The sequence below is a fragment of the Poeciliopsis prolifica genome, unplaced genomic scaffold, assembly GCF_027474105.1.
Source record: "Poeciliopsis prolifica strain line A6 unplaced genomic scaffold, Auburn_PproV2 SCAFFOLD018, whole genome shotgun sequence".
NCBI lineage: Eukaryota > Metazoa > Chordata > Actinopteri > Cyprinodontiformes > Poeciliidae > Poeciliopsis > Poeciliopsis prolifica.
The window spans coordinates 3,255,988-3,276,621 of NW_026562393.1; the positions used below are offsets into that span (position 1 = coordinate 3,255,988).

At 39.7% G+C, this 20,634-nt stretch overlaps 3 protein-coding genes across 4 annotated transcripts in view; 1 reads left to right on the top strand and 2 right to left on the bottom strand.

The window, feature by feature from the left end:
- Positions 1–2,671: 2,671 nt before the first annotated feature.
- Positions 2,672–8,421, bottom strand: twnk (twinkle mtDNA helicase). The gene is made up of 7 exons (XM_055042750.1): positions 8,344–8,421; positions 7,462–8,122; positions 5,938–6,640; positions 5,259–5,499; positions 5,032–5,139; positions 4,509–4,650; positions 2,672–4,120 (listed from the first exon to the last, which is right to left on the bottom strand). The coding sequence occupies exons 2-7, from the start codon at positions 8,095–8,097 to the stop codon at positions 3,785–3,787; spliced, it is 2,166 nt and encodes a 721-aa protein (XP_054898725.1). The 5' UTR covers positions 8,098–8,122; positions 8,344–8,421; the 3' UTR covers positions 2,672–3,784.
- Positions 8,422–8,980: 559 nt separating this feature from the next.
- On the top strand, positions 8,981–11,074 carry mrpl43 (mitochondrial ribosomal protein L43). Its single transcript, XM_055042753.1, has 3 exons — positions 8,981–9,237; positions 9,598–9,704; positions 10,619–11,074. The coding sequence occupies exons 1-3, from the start codon at positions 9,107–9,109 to the stop codon at positions 10,834–10,836; spliced, it is 456 nt and encodes a 151-aa protein (XP_054898728.1). The 5' UTR covers positions 8,981–9,106; the 3' UTR covers positions 10,837–11,074.
- A 2,079-nt stretch (positions 11,075–13,153) lies between these two features.
- The window catches only part of sema4gb (sema domain, immunoglobulin domain (Ig), transmembrane domain (TM) and short cytoplasmic domain, (semaphorin) 4Gb), a 36,077-nt gene continuing 28,596 nt past the window's right edge, over positions 13,154–20,634 (bottom strand). For both annotated transcript variants that reach the window (XM_055042751.1, XM_055042752.1), the window contains exons 14-15: positions 19,532–19,593; positions 13,154–19,029 (exon numbers count right to left, since the gene is read on the bottom strand). In XM_055042751.1, coding sequence (XP_054898726.1) covers positions 18,062–19,029; positions 19,532–19,593 — 1,030 coding nt within the window. In that variant the 3' untranslated portion in view covers positions 13,154–18,061. The remainder of the gene's footprint in view (positions 19,030–19,531; positions 19,594–20,634) is intronic.

Sequence of the window (20,634 nt, forward strand, 5' to 3'; positions counted from 1 at the left end):
AGCGAAAAGCTATGCATGCATGTATGCAAGCGTCCCACCATCAACACAGTTCAAAGTAGCCCTCATCTCCATCTTTTGTTCTTCGTATACCATATAAGGTTTACATTTGTGTGCAAACAGCTTGCAAAAAAAATAATTTGCTAGACACTATTTGTGTGTTTTGACATGATTTTTAGCTGATTTATGAGCAGATGAAACATTTTTTCTCAGCTTTGTTGTACCACATCCTGAAGGATTTGATAAAGTGGGATTCTTTTGGTCTCCCTGCTATTTGTTTCCTCATGATTAAAAGCTGCGTTACTCAAATTGTTTCATCTGCTTTTCTCGCCAGATGGGAACTATTTGGATAGGCATGCGAAGAACAGATTAAACCAAACTTATCCAGAGCTCTAATTTGACAAAGGCATTTTATGATAGAACATTTAGGAAACTTCATTTCATGCTGTGAGTAATGACTAACAGCAAAGGGCATGGCTATTTGGTAGCGTTTGTACTGATTTTCGTGAGTTTTTGCCTCTAGAAGAGCACTCGGGCGACAGGGCTGCCATCAACTCGATGCGGTAATGCCTGAAAACACAAAGAAGCCCATTCAGAAACCCATGAATCCATATCCCACACCCACAAAATCAAGAGGACACACAGACCCATCCAGCACAGCCTGGAGTCAGTACAAAAGGCAGTGTGTGCTTACGCAGTAGTTAAAAAAAAAAAAAAAAAGACTCTAGGAATCACTATACCCATCCACAGTCATATACAAAGAGTTATGTGTGTAAAACATAGAGGGATATTTCTCATGGTTTACGTTACATGTAATGTTTTAGTGATCCAGTGCGCTTAGAGTTCCACGTTGTCTGTGTTGGCTGAGTTTGGAGCCACGGGCTCCTCTGGACTGGTCTGGGAAGGACGGAGCCAGCAAAGAAATTAGAAGCAGACAGAGAGGCCCCGACATCGGCTGGTCCACACCAAGGCAAACAACGCTGCAGAAACATTCAGGGTGGCTTACAACAAGTTGTTTGACAAGCCTGCAGAACTGCTCAAGCCCGTGCATGACAGGAAAAGCTGGAATCCAGCCTCTGCTTGTTCACATTATCCCAAATGTTAACCTGTTGATTGTTGACAGGACTTCATTCAGTCATACTTGGACGTCGATCACACAACAGGTCAAAATAAAGATAAATACGACCAAAACGAGACAGAAATCAGAAATCAAACAAGCAATTCAGTTTGATTTCAATTTGGATCATTTTACAGACCACACCTCAAATTCTTGAAAGGTCTCTTCTTCCTAATCATTTGAATTTTGTGAAATTGGGTAAGTTATGGAAGGGGCACAGTTGTGAAGGGATAATGATCTATGTTTTTCAGGATCAAAGTGTCACAATCATTTGTATTCAGTCCTCTCTATGGGTAAACATTACCACCCTTCAGAGAATACCTCCAAAGTTTGTCTGAAAGAATTAAGGAACAAAAAGCATCATGAAAACTGAACGTATCATCAACACATTGAAGCTTCACTGTACTTTTATCAGCAAATATAGGGAATCTGGTGTGAATATAAAGGAATTAAATACAGGGAAAATACACTGCCACAATGTTCAAATTTCAATTTGAAAACACATTTGAAAAACTTCTTTCCACTCCACAATTATGCACAACTTTTTATTGGTATTTATCATAAAATCCCCCCAAAAATACTCTTAAATATGAAGCAGTATTTTAACAAAAATATTAACGTTCAAGATGCGTAATTTCTTGCAAAGAACTGCACATGATACATAAGAGGATGTTGAATAAACAGCTTCCAGGTTGAAGGGAATGAGGAAAATCACAGAGAAGGTTGAAGGACGAAGTGATGAAGGACATGTAAAGGGTGAGACTGAAGAACATAATTGGGTGAAATGAAAGCAGAATAAAAGCACAATTGTACTCTTCCAGTTGTTGAGTTGCAGTTTGGGTTACAGGATCCTGAAGGAAGTTTAAAAAAAAGCTGGAAAATAATCAGTTGAGGTGGTTTTGATCACATTTCATACTATTGCAGGAGTTTGAGTTTCTTAATCAAATTCCTGCAGGATTAACATATTCCATATTCATCACAGATGCCAAGATTATAAATAATTAAAAACCTTGATACACAACATGCAATATTTTTTTTTTTTTTTTGGATTCACATCATTAGTGTGGAATGCATTTGATTTGACACGAGTGTGATGAGACCTAATCAATTCCACCTACAGCAAAAGCAAAACCAGCTGAGTCAAGGTACATCCGTTAATTGTACCAATTAAATATTCATGTGAAGACGATTTTTAAAAGTCATCCTAAATAATAGATTGTGTAACATGATGCAGGAGGGGTTTAGTGCAACACAGTGACAGGGTGGTGTGCTTAACCCTGTAGATGTGTATCTTTACGCATGCATAATCTGTGACTTTGTCAATGTTGCCAACGCTTGAGGGTAAGTAGTGGAAGCAGAATCTAATTAATATCCAGATTTGTGCTTTTTCATGCTGTATTTCTCTATGAAGCACCTTTGGGGAAATTCCTCTTTTTTGAAAACTATTGCTGCTGCTACGTTTAGGCACAAGGAGTCTATTTATTGTTTTTTTTTTCTTATGCCACACTGCCCCCTGCTGACCCTGGTTAAAAGCACATCAACAATGAGATTTTATGTAGAAAACTGCTTTATTAAAAATCATGATACAAAGTGTATGACAAAAGATCAGTAGAGTGAGAACACATTATGGTAATGGAAACATTGACAGTGGCAAACAAAATACAGTGGACCTTAGTTTCACAGTAAATTAAATACATGAATGAAAAGCTTGAGACACTGCAACAAAAGTCAAATTTTGACTAACATCATTCCTTGAACTTATGACTGACTAGATAGGTATGACACTGGTGCATTATCTCCTGTAAATTTAGAGAATGATAATGTTAAGTAGCTGATCACTCGTAACGTGATCCTCCAGTTAAAATAAAGAGTGTCACACATTTTCAGGGCCATTCCAAGTCTTACAGCAGCATCCAAACACGCAGGTAATATGTCTACTACACATTTGCAGTGAAAACTTGCAAGAAGTGTAGTAAGAGAAAGAAAAAAAAATCCCTCCAATGGCCTGAAAACAATAACGACTTTGAATTGTCCTCAATAGGTGGAGTTTCAGGAATCCAAGACTGGAAACTGGATTTAAATGAGTCCCAGAAGTCTGACAACCAAACTTTACAACCAACAGTGAAACTCATATATAAATTCATTATACAAGAGTGACCTAAATAAGATTTATTTCTGTTAAACGTGGTGATGAGACTTTGTGAGAGCCTCGATTTTAGGTGCGTCAGACATGTGCCATAATCATCAAACTTAAATGTGTCACTGTGATAAATCTATATGAGCGTTTCTCCTTTTGAGTCAGATTACTAAACTAAATTAACTTTTCAATTAAATTCTAACTGATTAAGATGTAACTGTGTGGTGCGGGTGTTTAAATAACATATGTATGATATACATAGAAAAACATGCTTATTTGCACTTCTGACAGTTTGCATCTTATTAAACCAGAAAAAGTGAGATTGTACATCTTTTGTAGAGTTTAGACTGTAGAGAACTTGTAGGACAGATCAGGGAATCAGATCATGTTTTAGCTCCATTACAAGCGGTATATAAAATATTACGGGATGAGTCAAAACTTTTGCACAGTGCTGTAGCTATTTTTAGCTTCATCAAGTTTTGAGGGCTAACAATCTGGAGCTCACTTCATTCTCTCAACACTGTTTTGCATCACTACTTCACTTTCTCGTTTCCATTAGCAGGGCGTTTAACCGTTTGTGCTGCCTTTGCAGTTTTCATCGCTTTTTCCTTCTTCCCTTCATCCTTCTTTGCAGTTACCTCGTTCCTCTGCACCTCCTCCTCGTTTTCCGGCTTGGCGGCGACCTTCCTCAGCTTGTGCTTGCCCTTGATGGGTGTTGAAAAGGTGAGCGAAGACTTGATGAAGTCCAGGGGGAAGATGCCCACGTCTCCATCGAACCGGTTTTTGGTGACCTGCAGGGATCTGCGGCCGGGACAAGTCACCAGCTTCTTCTCCTGCAGAATGAGGACGTTGTCGGCCTCTTGGCTTGCCTGGAGAAAGGTTAAAGGTCAGGAAGTGTGCACTAGACACGTCTTTTCTTTTTAACAAGTATATGTTCTTCTCTACTTGTTATTTCAATTCACTGGGTAAACCATGGTTTCTGCACGTTTCAATAAATTAAATTTACAGCACTTTTAACAAAATTAGTCCAATAGCATATTAAAAAAAATTTTTTGTACCCTCGTAAATTTCTTCTCTGACACATCTTGAAAGTTTTATTTCATGAAACTAGTTGAGGAAATGCTAAGACATGAGTGAATTTAATTTGGGATGTAGAAATAAATAATTCTGCCTTATTCATCTCAAGAACTTAAGAACTGTAGAACGCCCAGTAGGCCTTTTATGGGAGAGATTGGACCAAAAATAGAAATGAAATACCTTAGCAGAACCAAAAATGGATGCAGTCTGCAGTTCCTTGTCGTCCTCCTCTTTCCTGGGGTGAATGATCAGAGTGACATGGCAGCTGCTGTTGGTGGCAAACTTCCTGAACATCCCGATGATGTGGTCCTGGACGGCAAATCTGGATCATAAATTCATTTCCACATTTTAATTCAAATGTGTTAATGATTAGAGCATAACTTGACAGCTATTTTCAAATCTACTTTGTAAGGAATATGTGTTCAAAGAACATTGTTAACACCTGCCAAGCAGGGTGGTGGGGGTACTTGCCCAATGGTCTACCGGCTCAGGTAAGTGTTTGTCTACCATCAGTAAGACTTTCAGCTACCTTACTGATGTGACTATTAGCTGAAATATTGAGGTTTTGTCTGTTTCAGTAAAACGGTTCCCGATGAATATACAAGTGTTCATAAATTTACAGTTTTTGTACATTTGCCTGCTTACATTCCAGAACATTGAGCTCTGCCTGACACTGAATAAAAAAGTCTTTGTTTCTACTCACTTATCTACTGAGAGGTTTTCTTGACCCATCATGAACTGCAGGTTATCAATGATGACATGGTTGATATCATAGAGGTAGACGGCGTGATGCATGGTGTCCAGTACTGCCCTGAAAACAAGTTCACAGAAGAGTTTCTAATTAAAAATGGTGGTCACATCAGCAAATTGTAAATAAATGCAAAGAGAAGGTAAAGATGGGTAAAAACTGACAGCCCTGATCAAACCCACTTGATGTTTTGCTGTCCGTGGAACGTCATAAAGTAAAGCGGCAGCTCCTCAAATCTGTCAGCCCAGAAGTCGTACTGCTCCAAGTTCTCCTCCAGCCTCTGCATGGCGAACTGCGTCAGCATGACCTTAGCTAGACGCACGTTGTTTATCTCAAAGCTGCCCCACAGAGTGTTGACACCCTGCATGCAGAGGTCCAGGGCGAACTCGCTGATGAAGGTGGTCTTCCCGCTTCCAGTTGGCCCTAAATAGGAAACACATTGATAGAAAACTGGATCACCTTTTCTGTAAAACAGTCATGATCCAATATTCATTACAGTTTGAACTTCATTAGTTCATAACCCCATTTCACCGTTTCCTACTTCTATTTCACACCTTTAAACGAAGCATTTTATGCACACATAATAAAGTAGAAGTTTGGTTTTCTTTAAGAAAAAATGCACAGATCTGTAACATAATTACATTTAAATATATACAATTCCTTCAAGAATGTTTTACTACATTGTCTTTCCTTTTATTCTGGCCCTGATTCCAGTTTGGGTCAGTTTGTAAAGACTTCCATTTTTATCCACTATTTATGCAGCAGCTTTAAATAAAATAAGTAGACATATGTCATATTACATGGTAAACACAGATGAACCAGCACCATACATTTAATCATGGAAGCATGACAGATTAGTACCTGTGAAAACTGTGAGCTCTCCCTTTCTGTGTCCCTTTAAGATCCGGTTGAGCTCTGGAAATCTGGCCCACTTAACTCCAGCCACCTGATCTGTGTTCATCAGCTCTCCGTAGACATCCTCTCTGAGCTGCTTGAAAGAGACAATGGACTTGTGCGCCGCTGGGATGGAGGCTTTGACAATGCGGGACAAGTTTTTTCCTTGGGAGAGCGCCTCCAGTGGACAGGGCTGGAACTCCCCCGGTCGCACCAGGCTGCACCGCCGCAGGCCCAGCTTACGCGAAAAGATCTTTGATGCCTCCCAGGAGCGAATGTCGCCCCCCAGCCACAGGGTCACCCTCTTGAACTGCTCCAGGTAGGGCAACAGGGCCGGTGGAAGGCAACTGACCCCACGGGGCAGAGCCACGCTGGGGAGCCCTGTGCCTTGGCTAACGGCCAAGGTGTCCAACTCGGACCCTGTCACCACCACCTCCGAGTCCATACGGCTCACTAGAGCGAGGCCGAACAAGTTAAAGTAGGAGCTGCACTTGGGAACTGTGGCTTCATTATAGGTGACTTTCTCATCGTCTGTCCTCCGCGCCGAGACGAGTTTGATCCCCTTCAAGGAGGAATCGGGACCACCAAACCAGGGGAAAACCAGACTCTTGGTGGGCTTAAAGAGCCTCACTCCAAACTTTTTCAAGGTTGCATTGGAGATCTTTGTGATCTGAAAAAGTAAAACAGTAAAAAGCTTGTGAGGTAGTCATCCTTTTATTAATTCAAACACATTGTAAATCAGAACAAGCCCTTTTACAATCAGTACAGAAAACAGTTAATAAAGGTCTGCATTACGCAACAGATTATTAACTTTATAGTGTTGCTATAGTGCAGATTTTCTTTTTTATTGTAACTCACACTTTAATCGGGTGGACAGATTGTTGACACCCTGCAACAATCTGTTTAAATACACCAACAATGGCGTTTCATACTTATATTCATACTTTTCTCATTTATCATATTAGACCCAGAAACTTCAGGCATTTTACTGGATTTTGATGTGATAGACCAAGTGCATATTTGTGAAATGGAATGGAAACAATTAATGGTTTTTCTGAGTCTTCTACAAACACCAATCAGCAAGGTGTGGTGTACACTTGTAATGAGCCCCAGCACAATGATACCCCTAAATTAAGTCAAAGGAAAACGACTTTCTTAAGAAGTCATCTTGCTGCTAAATAAATGACACCTGACAATTTTACTTTTCTGCAAATAAACTTGTTGAAGCTTGGCAAATAATAATAATAATAATTTCTAAAAATCCTATCTGCTGTCCAAATAAAGCCCTGCGTAAATCCAATATCAACATAATTCATAGCTTTAATGTTTGACTATACGCAGTGTGTGACTATAAACAGGAATATGTTTTTTAGACATTTTGGAACAACTTTTTAAGAATCTTGCAGCATGCAGATTTAGTTGTAGCATTTCAGAGAACAGCGTGAAGATGCGATGCACATGAACACAAGTTGAAGTTCTTCTTAATCCTACCTGGAACATGGTTTTAACCAGCTGAGCTTCCTCGTCGTGGAGATCTGTGAAAGGCAACGAACTGGACCAGATTTCCCGCACTTCCCTCTGCTCTCTCTCCCTCTCCTCCTGCTCCTCCAGGCTCTCCGGATACCCCAGCAGCACATGAGGGCTGAGGGAGTCCTGCTCGTCCTTCTGCATCACCTCCAGACAGTCCTGGAGGTCCTCCCAGCTTCCCTCCACCAGCGAGTCCTTGCACAAAAACTGTCCCGTGGTTTTGTCAATGAACAGGGAGAAGCTGTCCTTCCTCGTGAACACATCCATGAAGATGCTTGGGATGTGGAGGCAGCTGTAGCCATCGTGGAAGGGAATGTCTTTGGTGCGCAAGTACTGCTTGATGTCTGTAACCGTGATGGGACTTAGAGGGAACTCTACAGTGGACTTGGCATCCTTTTTATAATTCCTGGTGAGGTTGTGGGATTGGAAGAAGTATGTACTTCTAAGCCTCGGGATGCATGATGTCTCTCGAAGTGTGGGGAGGAACCTATGGGTGAGAAGTCTGCAACACTGGGAGGAAGCGGGTCTGTGATGGAGGAAGCTTTGGGCCGACACCTGCAGGAGACAGGTGGTGCCCTTCAGCAGCAGGCCTCTCCACATTGGCTATCTGCTTAGCTCATTTAACCTACAAAAACACACAACGAAGAAAACGCAATGGTTAGATGCATAAAAGCTACACAACCAACTTTATGAAATGATACAGAAATATACAAACGCAGAGAGTCTTCTTTTTCACTCGAGCTAACATAATTTACAGATTGGAGGTAGAAAATGAAGCACCTTATAAAATCAGCTAAAAAGAGCGTTACGTTAATAAAAAACACGATCTTCATGCAGACATTTTACCTGCTGAACGTCTGACCTCGTCTTGCCCCATGCTCCATGCAGCCCGGGTTTTAGTGGTCCGCTCTCAAAACACGTCCGTCTAAAACACACTTCGAAATCACAGAAAAAACAGCTCTAGTGCGTTCGGGTCCTTACGTCAATGTTGTTGCCATATTGTGAGTGGCATTTTGTTGTTGCAAAACATGTAAAGGAAGAAAAAGTTTTGGTCGAACTGGGGGATTGTGCCGTAAATGGAGATGCGGTCCAGAAAGGATCCAGCATTCTAGATACTGCGAGCTATTGACTCGATGAAATCTGCCGGGTCTTCTTGTAAACTACTTAAACTACTTTGAATAATTGTTATTAGAGTTATTGAAGTTATTATAAATGAACTGAATCGAGTTAAATTGAACTACGGAGCTCCAGAAGGAACACAGAGGAATCCCTCCTGGCAGTAAGTCTGCATTCCCGTGGTAATATTATTTTAAAACAGGAAAAGGAACTATCAACTCGAAAAAGCTTGCGTTGGTTTCCAAGCAGAACCCGAGAACCTGCCACACACAACATGGCAGACGGCTCTCCAAATTGTAGCAACCGCGCGAGGAAGCTATGAAACTTGAGTTCCGTGTGTGTTTCATATCGGACCTTTCAAGTGACGGACTGCCTTGTGCTCCTAGCCGAGAGGTTGTCCTCTGCGAGGGTTAGGATTCGCAGTTGTATAAATTACTACGTGTTAGCAGTGGTTCGTCTTTTCTGAGGTGAAGATAAAGTTGAAGGTCAAAGGATGACATCCAGAGGGACGCCCAGCCGCTTCCTGAAGAGCGTTCTTCAGAACGGTGTGGGCCGATACGTGTGTCAGCTGAAACGGATCTCCATCATCTTCTCCAAGAAGTCTGCGAGCGCACTGGGAGTCAGGTAATGTATATTGAAGATATAGAGATTATATTGGTATTGTACACCTTTGCACATTTACACTTTGTCTCTGTACAACCACAGACTTTAATGATTTATTAGAATTTTACGTGAAGAGTGGCTTCAGAAAGCCCCTATTTAGTAAGTCCATTCCGCCTGTGCGTAATTTAATCCACTGTAAATGCAGAAGTTTGTTTATATGACAATGTACTAAAAGCTCCAGCTGGATCTGTCAAAGCCAGTGACCCTTTTCATTAAGAAACATAGTCAAATATCTACTGAAATGTTGCATGCTTTACTTTATTTCTTAAGACATGGATTATTTGTAGAACTGTCTGCAAACTCGTTCATCTTCTCCTGTAGGGATTTCATTGAGGAGGGAGTGGTGGATTATGCCAAGAAGAACCCTGGGACTGTTGTTTATATTTCTCCTCAGCCCTGTAGTATCCCTAAAGTAGTTGCAGAGTACTGTAAGTACCCATAATATTGACTAAATATTGAAGTGGTCTTCTCGTGATGGTTTTATTTTATTGTTAGTGTAGTTATGTGATAAATAATTGGTAAAAATGTGCTTGTTCCTAAGATCATCACAAAAAATAATAAGGGCAAAGTATTGTGTCCTCTTGACAGCATTGCAAATTTTTACACAAGGGGCTATTGATGTTTAGATAACATATTTCAAAAAAGTATAATTTCAGTCTCAGTTTTACATACCAACACTTGAGTTAAGTTGAGTAAAATGTTGCTGATACATCTCCTAAAGTACAGAGTCTTGCTCTCTGTGTAAACATCATGCGGTCAGACTCTCTTACCAAGCAGGTCTCTTCAAAAGTTTACATGCTCTCATAAATTGCTTGATTGCCAGGTAATTTGGAAAGCTTTTAAAAATGATTTGACTAGATTTTAAGCCAATGAAGGAGTTTGTTCCATGTTTTTATTTTAAATAAGATCTTGGTTTCATTGCAAAATTGATCTGTTTGTGATTTCAGACAGACTGCGACGTTGCATTCCCATGACAAGTTCAGGCTTTTTCCGTTCTTTCATAGATGTGCAACAAAGAGTAACTTCCATGTAAATTTTGCACATTAAGATAAAGTACCGAATGACATAGCAGAAGCCAGAACAAAATAAATAGAAAAATCAGCCATAAAGCAAAATGCAAATGCCACATCCGCGTGTAATAAATTAATTGTGCAAAAGCGTGAACTGTGATGTAACACCCGTAATATACTGTAGGGGGCAGTATGTTACTCCTTTTCTAAGATTCCTTCTCAGGAACAAGACATAGATCATGATCATGACATAGTTTCTGTCACACTTACATGTTTGTCTTGTTCACATTCAGTCTCTCACCACATGACACATTTATTCTCCCATCTTGCAGTAAATGGTAACACAAAGGAGGAACTGCTCACCAACAAAACGTCGCAGCAGGTCTTAGAGGTTCTCACCAAACTGACCAACCAATCTGGCCAGGACATCATCCGCATCCGCAAACCGTTTCACACTGACAGTCCCAGCATCCAGGGCCAGTGGCACCCGTTCACGCACCGCCCCCCATCTGTCGGCCTCATCAGACCTCAGAACCAACACGGAGAATAAAGACTTCCTAATGTTATTGTTTGGACAGTTTCCAGAAACTAATGAGGCTTGTCTTCAGGTTATATCCTGAGGGTCCTGCAGAGAAAACCCAGTTCTGACAAGTGCTGTCATTATGTCCGCCATCCATTTTGTTAGGAGCAAGATACATTTGAAGCTAGCACGTTTAATGTTAATGTTTTTTATAAAACAAAATGTATATATAATGCATTGTATTGAAATAAAAGGCAATCAAAATAAACGATCTAGTAGTATTTCATATTTCATGGACTGAGCAGCTTTTTCTCAAAATGAGCAGAACAGAACAAAATTCTAATGGGGCTTAATAGCTTTGTGAACATATATGGTGCCATGGCATATTTTTCATAGCCTTTAAATATTTTGTCACATTGTACAAAAATATTTCCAATGTGTGTTATGTGAACTTTATGTAATAGACTAATACAAAAGTGGTCCATCGTTATGAATTGGAAGGCTGAAGATACATGGTTTTCACCATGTATTTTTAGAAATCAGCGGCAGGCCTTCAGTGGAATTTATACAAACTTTGCACATCTGTAGACACATCTTTTTTATACATCGTCTGTTGCATAGAATCCCAATAAAATTTTATCAATAAATTCCAGTTCTAACTTTACTAAAAGTTAAAGATGAATGTTGCATGAAGGTACATCACATGGAATGATTTAGCTATTTAATAAGATTTGAAGGTGTTCCTTTTGCACATTAAATGCCCCAAAGCTTGATGAAGATGACAGATGGCTGTGTGACAGCTGGGGAGGAAACAGTCTTATCATCAGATCTGACTGTCCTCTGTATAATGACCTTTAACAGGAACCAGATACTTACTGCTGTAGCATGAGTTTTTTTTTCTTTCATTCAAACCTGACGAGCCGTATATACAGGCTACCGAGCCAGCTTGTTTTTGCAAGTCCCAACCCCTAATTCATCATTTCTGACAGGAAAATCGGGCGATGACCTCAGTGATGTTCTTTACTAGTAAGCAGACAATTAGAAGTTGATCGTTGCCACAGGAATATAAATAAGCGGATGTTCTTGGAACGATCTGAGCCATTTCAGGAGTGAGTCACACCAATTTAACATTTTATTGAAAATGTTCAAAACCTGCAACGGTTTTAAACCACCCTTGTGTCTTTGTATTAACTTTAGAGCAGGCATTTTTTCTTGTATTTTTTGACGTTGCAACAGTTCCCATGATTTTTGAAAAGATTTTTCTTTTGTCAGCTGCTGCTCATTAGCCTGGATGAGAAGCCATGTTGGTATCTAGAATGAGGAGAATAAAACTGCAGAAAGGTGTATCAACTTGGAGTCTGCATAACAGTCATTAGATATTATATACAGGTGCATCTCAAACAATCACAACATCGCTAAAATGTTAATTTCGCAATTAAAATAAAAATGTCATACAAATTTAATGGGACCTGAAGTGATTGGACCTGAACTCTGTCCCTGGATGCAGATTCACTTTCTCCCTCAGATCTGCATATTATATCATCACGATCGCATGTAAGTGAAAATCAGAGCTGTTCACCCAGAAGAAAACATTACAAAATAAAGAGAGCAAATGCTCTCAGCTGTTTTAGCTCTTTAAGAATAGAAGAGAGTTGGGAATTGAAAAGGTGAAAATTCTTCTGATTCATTCTCACCTCCTTCCCTTTAATCTAACTGTTGCACCAATTAAAGACATCACATCCGCTGCTCTCCCTGAGGCGAGCTGGCACAGCTTGACCCAAAGCAAGGACATTAAAGGCTCTAAATAAAGTTGCTGTTGCTAAGCTACTGCTGTGAAAAATGATAATTTAACCCCCCGCCCCGTCCCTTTTTCTTCTTCTTCTCTGGGCTTTTGTTTTACCTCTGCCCTGACATATTCATGCAGAAATGTAAATGACTTTGGGACTCATTGTCCCACCGGAAAACACTGGCCTCTCCTCTTGCCACGAGCTGAAAACAAACAAGCCGTCTTGAGAGTAAGATTCAGTTTGAACATGTCTTACATGTAATTTCATGATTTCCCCCTTCAGGCTGTTGACACTCATTTCCTGTTTTTTTTCCTCCAAGCTAAACATAACTCAAGTTATTGTTGTTGTTTTTATTATTCTCAGAAAAAAAACAGCGGCTATTTAATGAGGTGAAATAATATATATATATATATATGTGTGTGTGTGTGTGTGTGTGTGTGTGTGTGTGTGTGTGTGTCAACACATTAGGGTAGTTTACTATTTTACAATAAGTGGACATAAGTTTAGACTGAAAGGAAATACAGATTTATGTCAAATAGAAGAAAAATGGATGGAACGGGTCACTGTTTACAGGAGATTTCACATCATTTTTTAATATATACATTAATAAACAGCACAGATCATGGAAACCATTACATAAATCAAGCAACATTGTCACACATATATCACAAAGTATAAATAAATGACAGTGACTTAAGCCAAAGATATAAGTTTGCATTGTAGTTTTCCACACAGTGCTATGTGTATATTTTAGTAACTGAATGTCCTGGTGAGAAACCAATGACAAATAAATAAACAACAAACTGTAGGCGTTTAGTTTTCATTTGAAATGACAAAATATTCCATTAAATGCAAATGTTAATGAAAACCTCCGTGTATTTCAATTTAATATTTTGCTCTTTAAACAGAAATTCCAGTGACCAAAACATGCACATGTTGACTTCTTCACTCAAACTTCAAATAAACAAAACGAAGCAGCAGAGGCTTAAGATTCAGAATGGACATGCAGGAGTTGTTCATTAGAAAAACTGAGCATAATAATTTACTGTTTATCTAACACCAGAGGAAGCAGCGTTGTATCACTTCACATGTGCTACAAAATACAACTTTTTACTTTTTACAACTTTGATTTAAATAAAACTGCACCCTATAAATATATAGCATTATAGATTATAAAAATATCCTTAATTATGTGCTGAGCATCAACGTAGAAACTCGTTACCTCTTTCCTGCATCTGCAAAAACACAAACATAACTGTAATTGGAAATCTGGCTCAATTTGGTTAGCAATCATTCATAAACTCAACAGGGTTCTTGAGAGAGCGAATGGAGGGGCTAATGGATAAAAGTTTAATGTAGCAGTAATGGAAAGAGAAAATTGTGGAGGCAGCAGAGATTTAATAAGAGTACAAGTTTTTTTTTTTTTTTAAAAAAGAAGCAACTTGACAGAAAACAAGGATTTAAGCATGAAATACATCTGCTCTGGAAAAGGTTTTTTTTCTGCAAAATCAAAAGAATCCTAAGGGCAAAGAAAAAAAAAGTTGATTAGTGAAATACTGTTTGAATTTATGTGGGAATCAGATGTCAGTTGACTTGAGCGCATTTTATGATCTCAGTAAAAAAAAAACCAGCAGGATTTGCTAAATGCTGAGGTGTTAAGAACACTGAAGCACACTTAGCGCCTCAGTACTTAGCGATTCAAATCAGAAGGAAACTTGTTTACAAATGGACTTTTTACAGTGCTGTGTGTGCTGTTGGTTTAATCGGATGCAAACCATCAGAAATAAAAACAACAAAATAGTTTATACTTCCTACTCTCACTAGTCCCACATGTGCAACAGCTGTTTGCATCTTGATAAACCAATAACAAGCAATGTACGGTGTCTGAACCGAAAATAAATAATTAAAAATAAGTCCACTGGTTTTCCAATTTGCAAATCAAACGCACGCAATACTGATATGATGACATTCCCAGTATGTTTGATTCATGAGACTATGCATAATGTGAATCAGTTAGAAGTTGTTTGAACAGTGGTATTTTTTGATGGCCAGGTTGTCTAAGTTTTAACTTGGATCAATAAAATGCTTTTGTGGAAAGTCAAAATCTGAAATGAATTTAGGGTTGGCTATGAAAAACAAAAAATGTACTTTGAAAACCAGGATGAAACCCTTAATTTGTACCTGCGGTGGCTTACATCTCATCAAGTCAGTGGTACAAATTGTATTTTGCAATCCTCACATCTGACCATGTTCTTTAAATATTTCCACAAAAGGAAAAATAATATGTTGTCGTTGGTTTGTATTGGTTATAGTAATTAGCTATTCGACAAGTAGCTGTCCCAAATAGTTTCCTGAGTTGCAGCTGGTTCAAGCCAAACTGGGTTGAGGCCTCATTTCCAGATCTGATTTCTGTGGCAAATCAACCATAGCATAACTGCACGCAGTCCAAACTAATGTCTACAATCAATGCAGTTCAATGATAGCATATTTCTCTGAATTTTATGTGCTCAAACTTTAAAGGGACATGAAGAACATGTTTGTACAGCGGACCATCAATTAGTGAGATAGAAATCTTTAGCACTCAAATTATACAGTTTTGCTATATTTAGATCACTCTAAAGAATTGTTCAACAGATTAACTCAGATTTTATAGATAACGTTAAGAAATGCTCCATGTTGTACAAAGCAACTGAGAGAGGCTTTAATTGACAAGCAAAGGAAATAAAATCTGTGCACAAAGACCAAGTGGTCTTGTACCCTAAAAGGCTGCATCAGCCTGCAGAGATGGCAGGAACACAGGAAGCCTAAATGCTCCTGCCCTCTCTTTGTGAAGGTGAGCCAGGCTGCGCTGCTCTGACTTATGCACTGCAAGCCACGAGAGAGGCCTGCTGCTGCTGAGCTACAAGAGCTGACTCGACACCTTTCTGGGAAGACAGACATTTGTTCACGAACGACCGTGACGTGTTTACAAACTGCTCACAGATTCATTTCAGTCATCGTATATTATACAGTCTCTATTTAATCACAGGGATGCTCACCTTGCCACGGAAATACTATGAGCTCTGCAACTTTTGGTTGTTTTTTTGGCATCACACTGCATGTCCGGTCTAAAATTCGCCACCTGCAGCTTTTTCTCCTCTCTCTTTTTACTGCAGAGGACAAACTTATGTGCTAATACTTTATTTGTACTGATTTCAGGATAAAACAGACATTCTTTAATTCCGAAACAGTGTTTTTTCTTCTGTGATATTACATTGAACTAACAGGAAAAGATGGCAGAGATATGGAGGGCAAAAATCAAAGGGGTCGGGATAATCGTAGAAATGATTACAATAGCGATAAATAGAACAAGGCAAAAAAAAGTGACTAAATTACAATGAAATATAAATTATCAATATTGACATGTAAAAATGTTTCTCAGCTGATGATGCTCCTTGTGTAAATATGTAATTGCTGCCCTGTGACTATTACTTTCTCTATTTATGAATGCTGGTATGTAAGTGTGCAGAGAAATGGAAGCAAAAGTTGCCTGCAGTTTAAATGTGGGAAGAGTCATAGCCATGAATAAGAAACGTATTGACAGTGTTTTATCAATTTTTCTTCAGAGTGCGCTGTGCTTTTTAAAAGCCACAAAGTCCGTCTGCAGCATTTAGATAAATCAGTTAATCCAGCTGAATACTGACTCCTCCTTTCACACACGACACATTTCCTTAAATGCAGTCCCCCCCCTCCCCCCCACATAAATGGCGGAAAGCAGAAACAAGCAATAGCCCAGCAGCAGCTGTTTTTACAGACACAATATACTGAGCCCATGAAAGGAAGCAAGTATTTAAACAAGAGAAAAAACAAAATAGTGTTTGAAATGAACACACAGAAATATATGTTTCATACAAAATTTCTCAAGTGATACTACAAGCAAAATGCTAATTTCACAAAAAATTTACAATCTATTGTGGTTGTGTCACAGATTCGTCTTTGACTCCAAGTTTCCTTTCCGTTCAGAGTGGGAAAACAGAGGTTCAAGACTTCCTGACAATAACTAAGAAATAGTGAGAACTGACATCTACAGCAGGAAATATTCTGGAAGACAATCACTTAAACTTTTAGCTCTCCACAGAAGCTTTCATGTTTTCCACCTGTAATTTGAATTTGATTGCACATTTCAAAAATAACGGTGGTTTTAAGAAAGCATGTACAGTTTTTGCTTCAAACACTTTTTTGGTGGTTGTGAATTATTGCAGCTCAATAAAATGTTCTAAAGTCTGAAAAAAAACATATTAGTGATAATATCTGAACAAAATATAGGTTTTAAGAAACAAAGAGGGATTTTTTTGTAGCAGGAAACGAGACTCTCTCTAAGGATGGTCTATGAGTGTCTTTACTCTGACATTGCTAGAATCCAGTGCTCTTGCATCAAAGCTCAGGCAAAACTGATGTTTTTGGCCTGATTTATTGTGGTGGCAGCATCATACTGTAGGAATGCTTTTATTTATCAGGGAGTAAGACTTTAAATGGGAAGATTGGATGGAACTAAACACAGGGCAAGAGAAGAAAACATGTTAAAGGCTGCAAAACACTTGAGACAGAGGCAAAGGTTCACTTTTCAGCAGGAAAGAAGAACAGTCAATAGTTTCAGTCTCTAGATATGCAAAGCTGGTAGAGGCAAACCTCTGAAGACTTGCAACTGCAGCTATATGAAAGGTAGCATTGACTCATAAGAGCTGAATATCAATGTACAGCACACTTCTCAGATTGTATTTCTACAACCTGTTACTTTCCTTCTGATTCACAATTGGTAAATAACAAAAATATTTGTAATAGTTTGTGGTTGTACTGTAACAAATGAGTTTCAAAAACTTTCACCATTTCAGCCAAAAATAAATAGTTATCTCAAATCAGAAAAATTGAAACCTCTACTTTTATGAAAAACCTCACTTCCTGCTGTCCAGGCAGTAGAGACAGAAAAAAAAAACATAGTGTACAAAGGTCTCAGTTCTCAGGATTCAAACTTATTAATGCTAGCAAAAAAACATTATTTTTCTACACATCCATATGGAGAAGAGTATCCCTTTGTGCTACTCAGAATAAATGATACACAATGTTTAAACATCTCAAAAATCTCAATTGTTTAAAAAAAAAAAATCCAGTGATTCATTGCAATGCAACTCCCATCATCCCTAAACCTCCACAGAGTTTAATGAGGTGACATCGTCCCTCTCCCATTTGCTTTATTTTAGTGCAAATTCTTCACAGCTGCTAAGCTTGTTTCAGTCACTCTGGTTCTTTTGGTCCATCATAAAGAGAATTCATGGACTCTCTCCAGATGCAGGAACTTTCATGTTTTGAATCAAGCTGCGACAAGTCCTACATCTTGCAGAGCAATGGCAAAATTTCAGCTTTTCCCACAACCGAACATCTCGGTTGGGTTGAAAATAAGTAAGTTGGACAAAAATGTTGACCGAAGCGTCCTAGATGGAGCTCTCATCGGGATGCATGTCCAGCTGTGTGTGTTTCCTCTGCTCCAGGATCCGGTTGAGCTCCTCCGTGAATGAGTGATAGAGCGGTGACATGCCCTCGGGGTCGGCCTGCCTCAGCAGCACGTAGCTATTTCCATTCATCTTCCTCAGCACACTGGGCAGCGTGGCCGACAGCCCATTGGCGTAGTCCATGTTCGGAAGCGGAGGCGGATTGGGAAGAGGGGGAGCTGGCGGCGGCGTTTTGGCCGGAGACATCTGGTCGTCGCCGGGAATTATCTGCAGGAAGCTGTCGTTAAAGTCCCCGAAGGTCGGCACCGAGATGGAGCGCCGACTATGGCGTCCGTTGCAGTGGCTGGAGATGGTTTTGAGCTCCAGGTGGGAGCTCCTCTTTCTATCCGAGGCCCCAAGAACATGGAGGTTCTGATGGGAGAACTTCCTACTCCGACTTGCCCGTCTGGTGCAGAAGCTTACGTAAAGTAGCACCACAGTTAACACTAAGCAAAGCCCTCCTAGAACCGCCACCAAAGATATGTAGATGGCCTCCATGTGTATGTAGGCGTGGAATCTGGGTCCAGGCGGCAGCGGTGCTGGTGGTGAGGGCAGAGGCTGCTCAGTGGGACTGGCGGTGGAGAAAACCACTGGGCTGGAGACAGTAGTGGGTTCTGTGGAGTCTGTGGGCTCCACTGGGAAGTATGGATCTGTGTGAACCTTCACTGTGTAAAGATAAACCAGCACTGAGACTCCGTTCTCCACTGCAAAGCAGCGATATGAGCCACCTTGCTGCGTGCGAGCCCCTATTATAAGGAGCCCGTCCGTCCCAATGCGGTAGCCCGTGTTCAACCCGTATCCCTGGAGCTCCTTGCCATTTAGCGTCCAGCGTGGAGTTGCCAGGTTGGAGTGAAGCTCACACTGGAGCAACACATCGTCCCCCGACATCACAGCCCGTCTCCGATGGATCACTGAGTAACAGAAAAGGACAGCAACGGATGAAGAATGCGACGGAGACGAACATCGAACAAGATGTCAGGTCACAGAGGTTGTATGCTTTAAAAGCGCAAGTGGAGTTAAGGCATCACTTTTTATCACATCTCACATGCTTCTTTAAATGTAGCGAGCCCCGCAGTGCAGCAGCAGGACCGCCTGACCTCCAGCAAGAGAGGAGCTGATTAAAATGTGTATGCTGGGACCTGGGGGATGGGTGAGGAACGTGCACCTAATGAAATCCCTCCACAAATGCCAACAGCTTGGGCTTTTTCAGGCAGAATAAGAAGGACTCGTTTAACCCTTTAATCTGAGTGTGAAAAAAATTAGGAAAACTCATCAAAGAAGGGCGGGAGGCAAATTAAGTATTGAACTTTTTAAAACTTAAAGGAGTCAGGGCTGTTGAATAATGGATTTATAATAATTGCAAAGGTGTGTGTGTGTGTGTGCGTGTGTGTGTGTGTGTGTTGTAAGACATACCATTTCCTGGATTCTCTTTACAGCCTCTGGTTCCTCTAGAGATGTCCTGCGTTAAGTTTAACCTAAAAAGGAAAGGTTTTAGAAAAATATGCATTTAGCTATATTAGAATGCAATGGACTTTAAGAAATTAGATTTTAAGAATTGTTCCCAGATATCTTACTAGGAAGAAATAAGAAACGATAGGAAGTTAAAGACAGTATTTCCCATTTACACTTATTCACTACTTTAAGTTGGTCCATGAAATACAATTCCAAGAGAAATATTTAGAAGTTTGTGCTTGGGACTTGATAAAATTTAAGAACCTTCCTGGGAGGAGAAATGTTTTATGAGAGCAGTTTGATGCACACTGTTCTTTATAAATAACAAGAATACACCAGTTTTATAGCATTCTGCTGTAACGAGTAGCTAGCTAAACATATTGTACCAGAGGAAAATAAGAATGTCTTTTTTTTTGTAAAAAAAAAAAAAAAGCAACTCACAGTTTAGGAAATTGTTTCCAAATAACATATTAACTCTAAGTTTTTTTTTTTTAAGCAGTGGTAGTTTGCAACATACAAATACGCTGCTGCCAGTCAATCACTATTAAAACTTTTATCTATAACAAAGATCCTAAATAGCAGATGATTTCTTTAAATTCAGACTTATCTAAACCAAAAGTCCAACAGCCATATTTTGCAAGTATTTTCATGCTGCAGAACATTTTGCATTGCTTGAGCTCACTGCAATCTACTGGCAGAGGGAGCCTCCGCACTTGGACGATTTACTTTAATGAATAGTGGGTGAGCAAATCTCTTCCAGCACCATATCTGCTCTCCAACAGCAAAGAACAGGCTGTTCCATACACTTTATAAAAGATAGGTTTAAAATATCAGATGTGTACACTGTGATTTGTAATATGTTTCATTATTATTCTTCTCTTTGTGTTGCATTTTTCCCCCAGCAGACATCATGAGTACAACAAATCCAGAGAAGTGGCAGAAGTGTTTGCTGCACTAATAGAGATTAAGATGTCTGCTGCTCACTGATGCAGAGTGAATGAGGAGAGACAGTCCCAAATGGAGGACTGAGCACACTGTATGTGTTTGTTTTGGATGGCTTTACA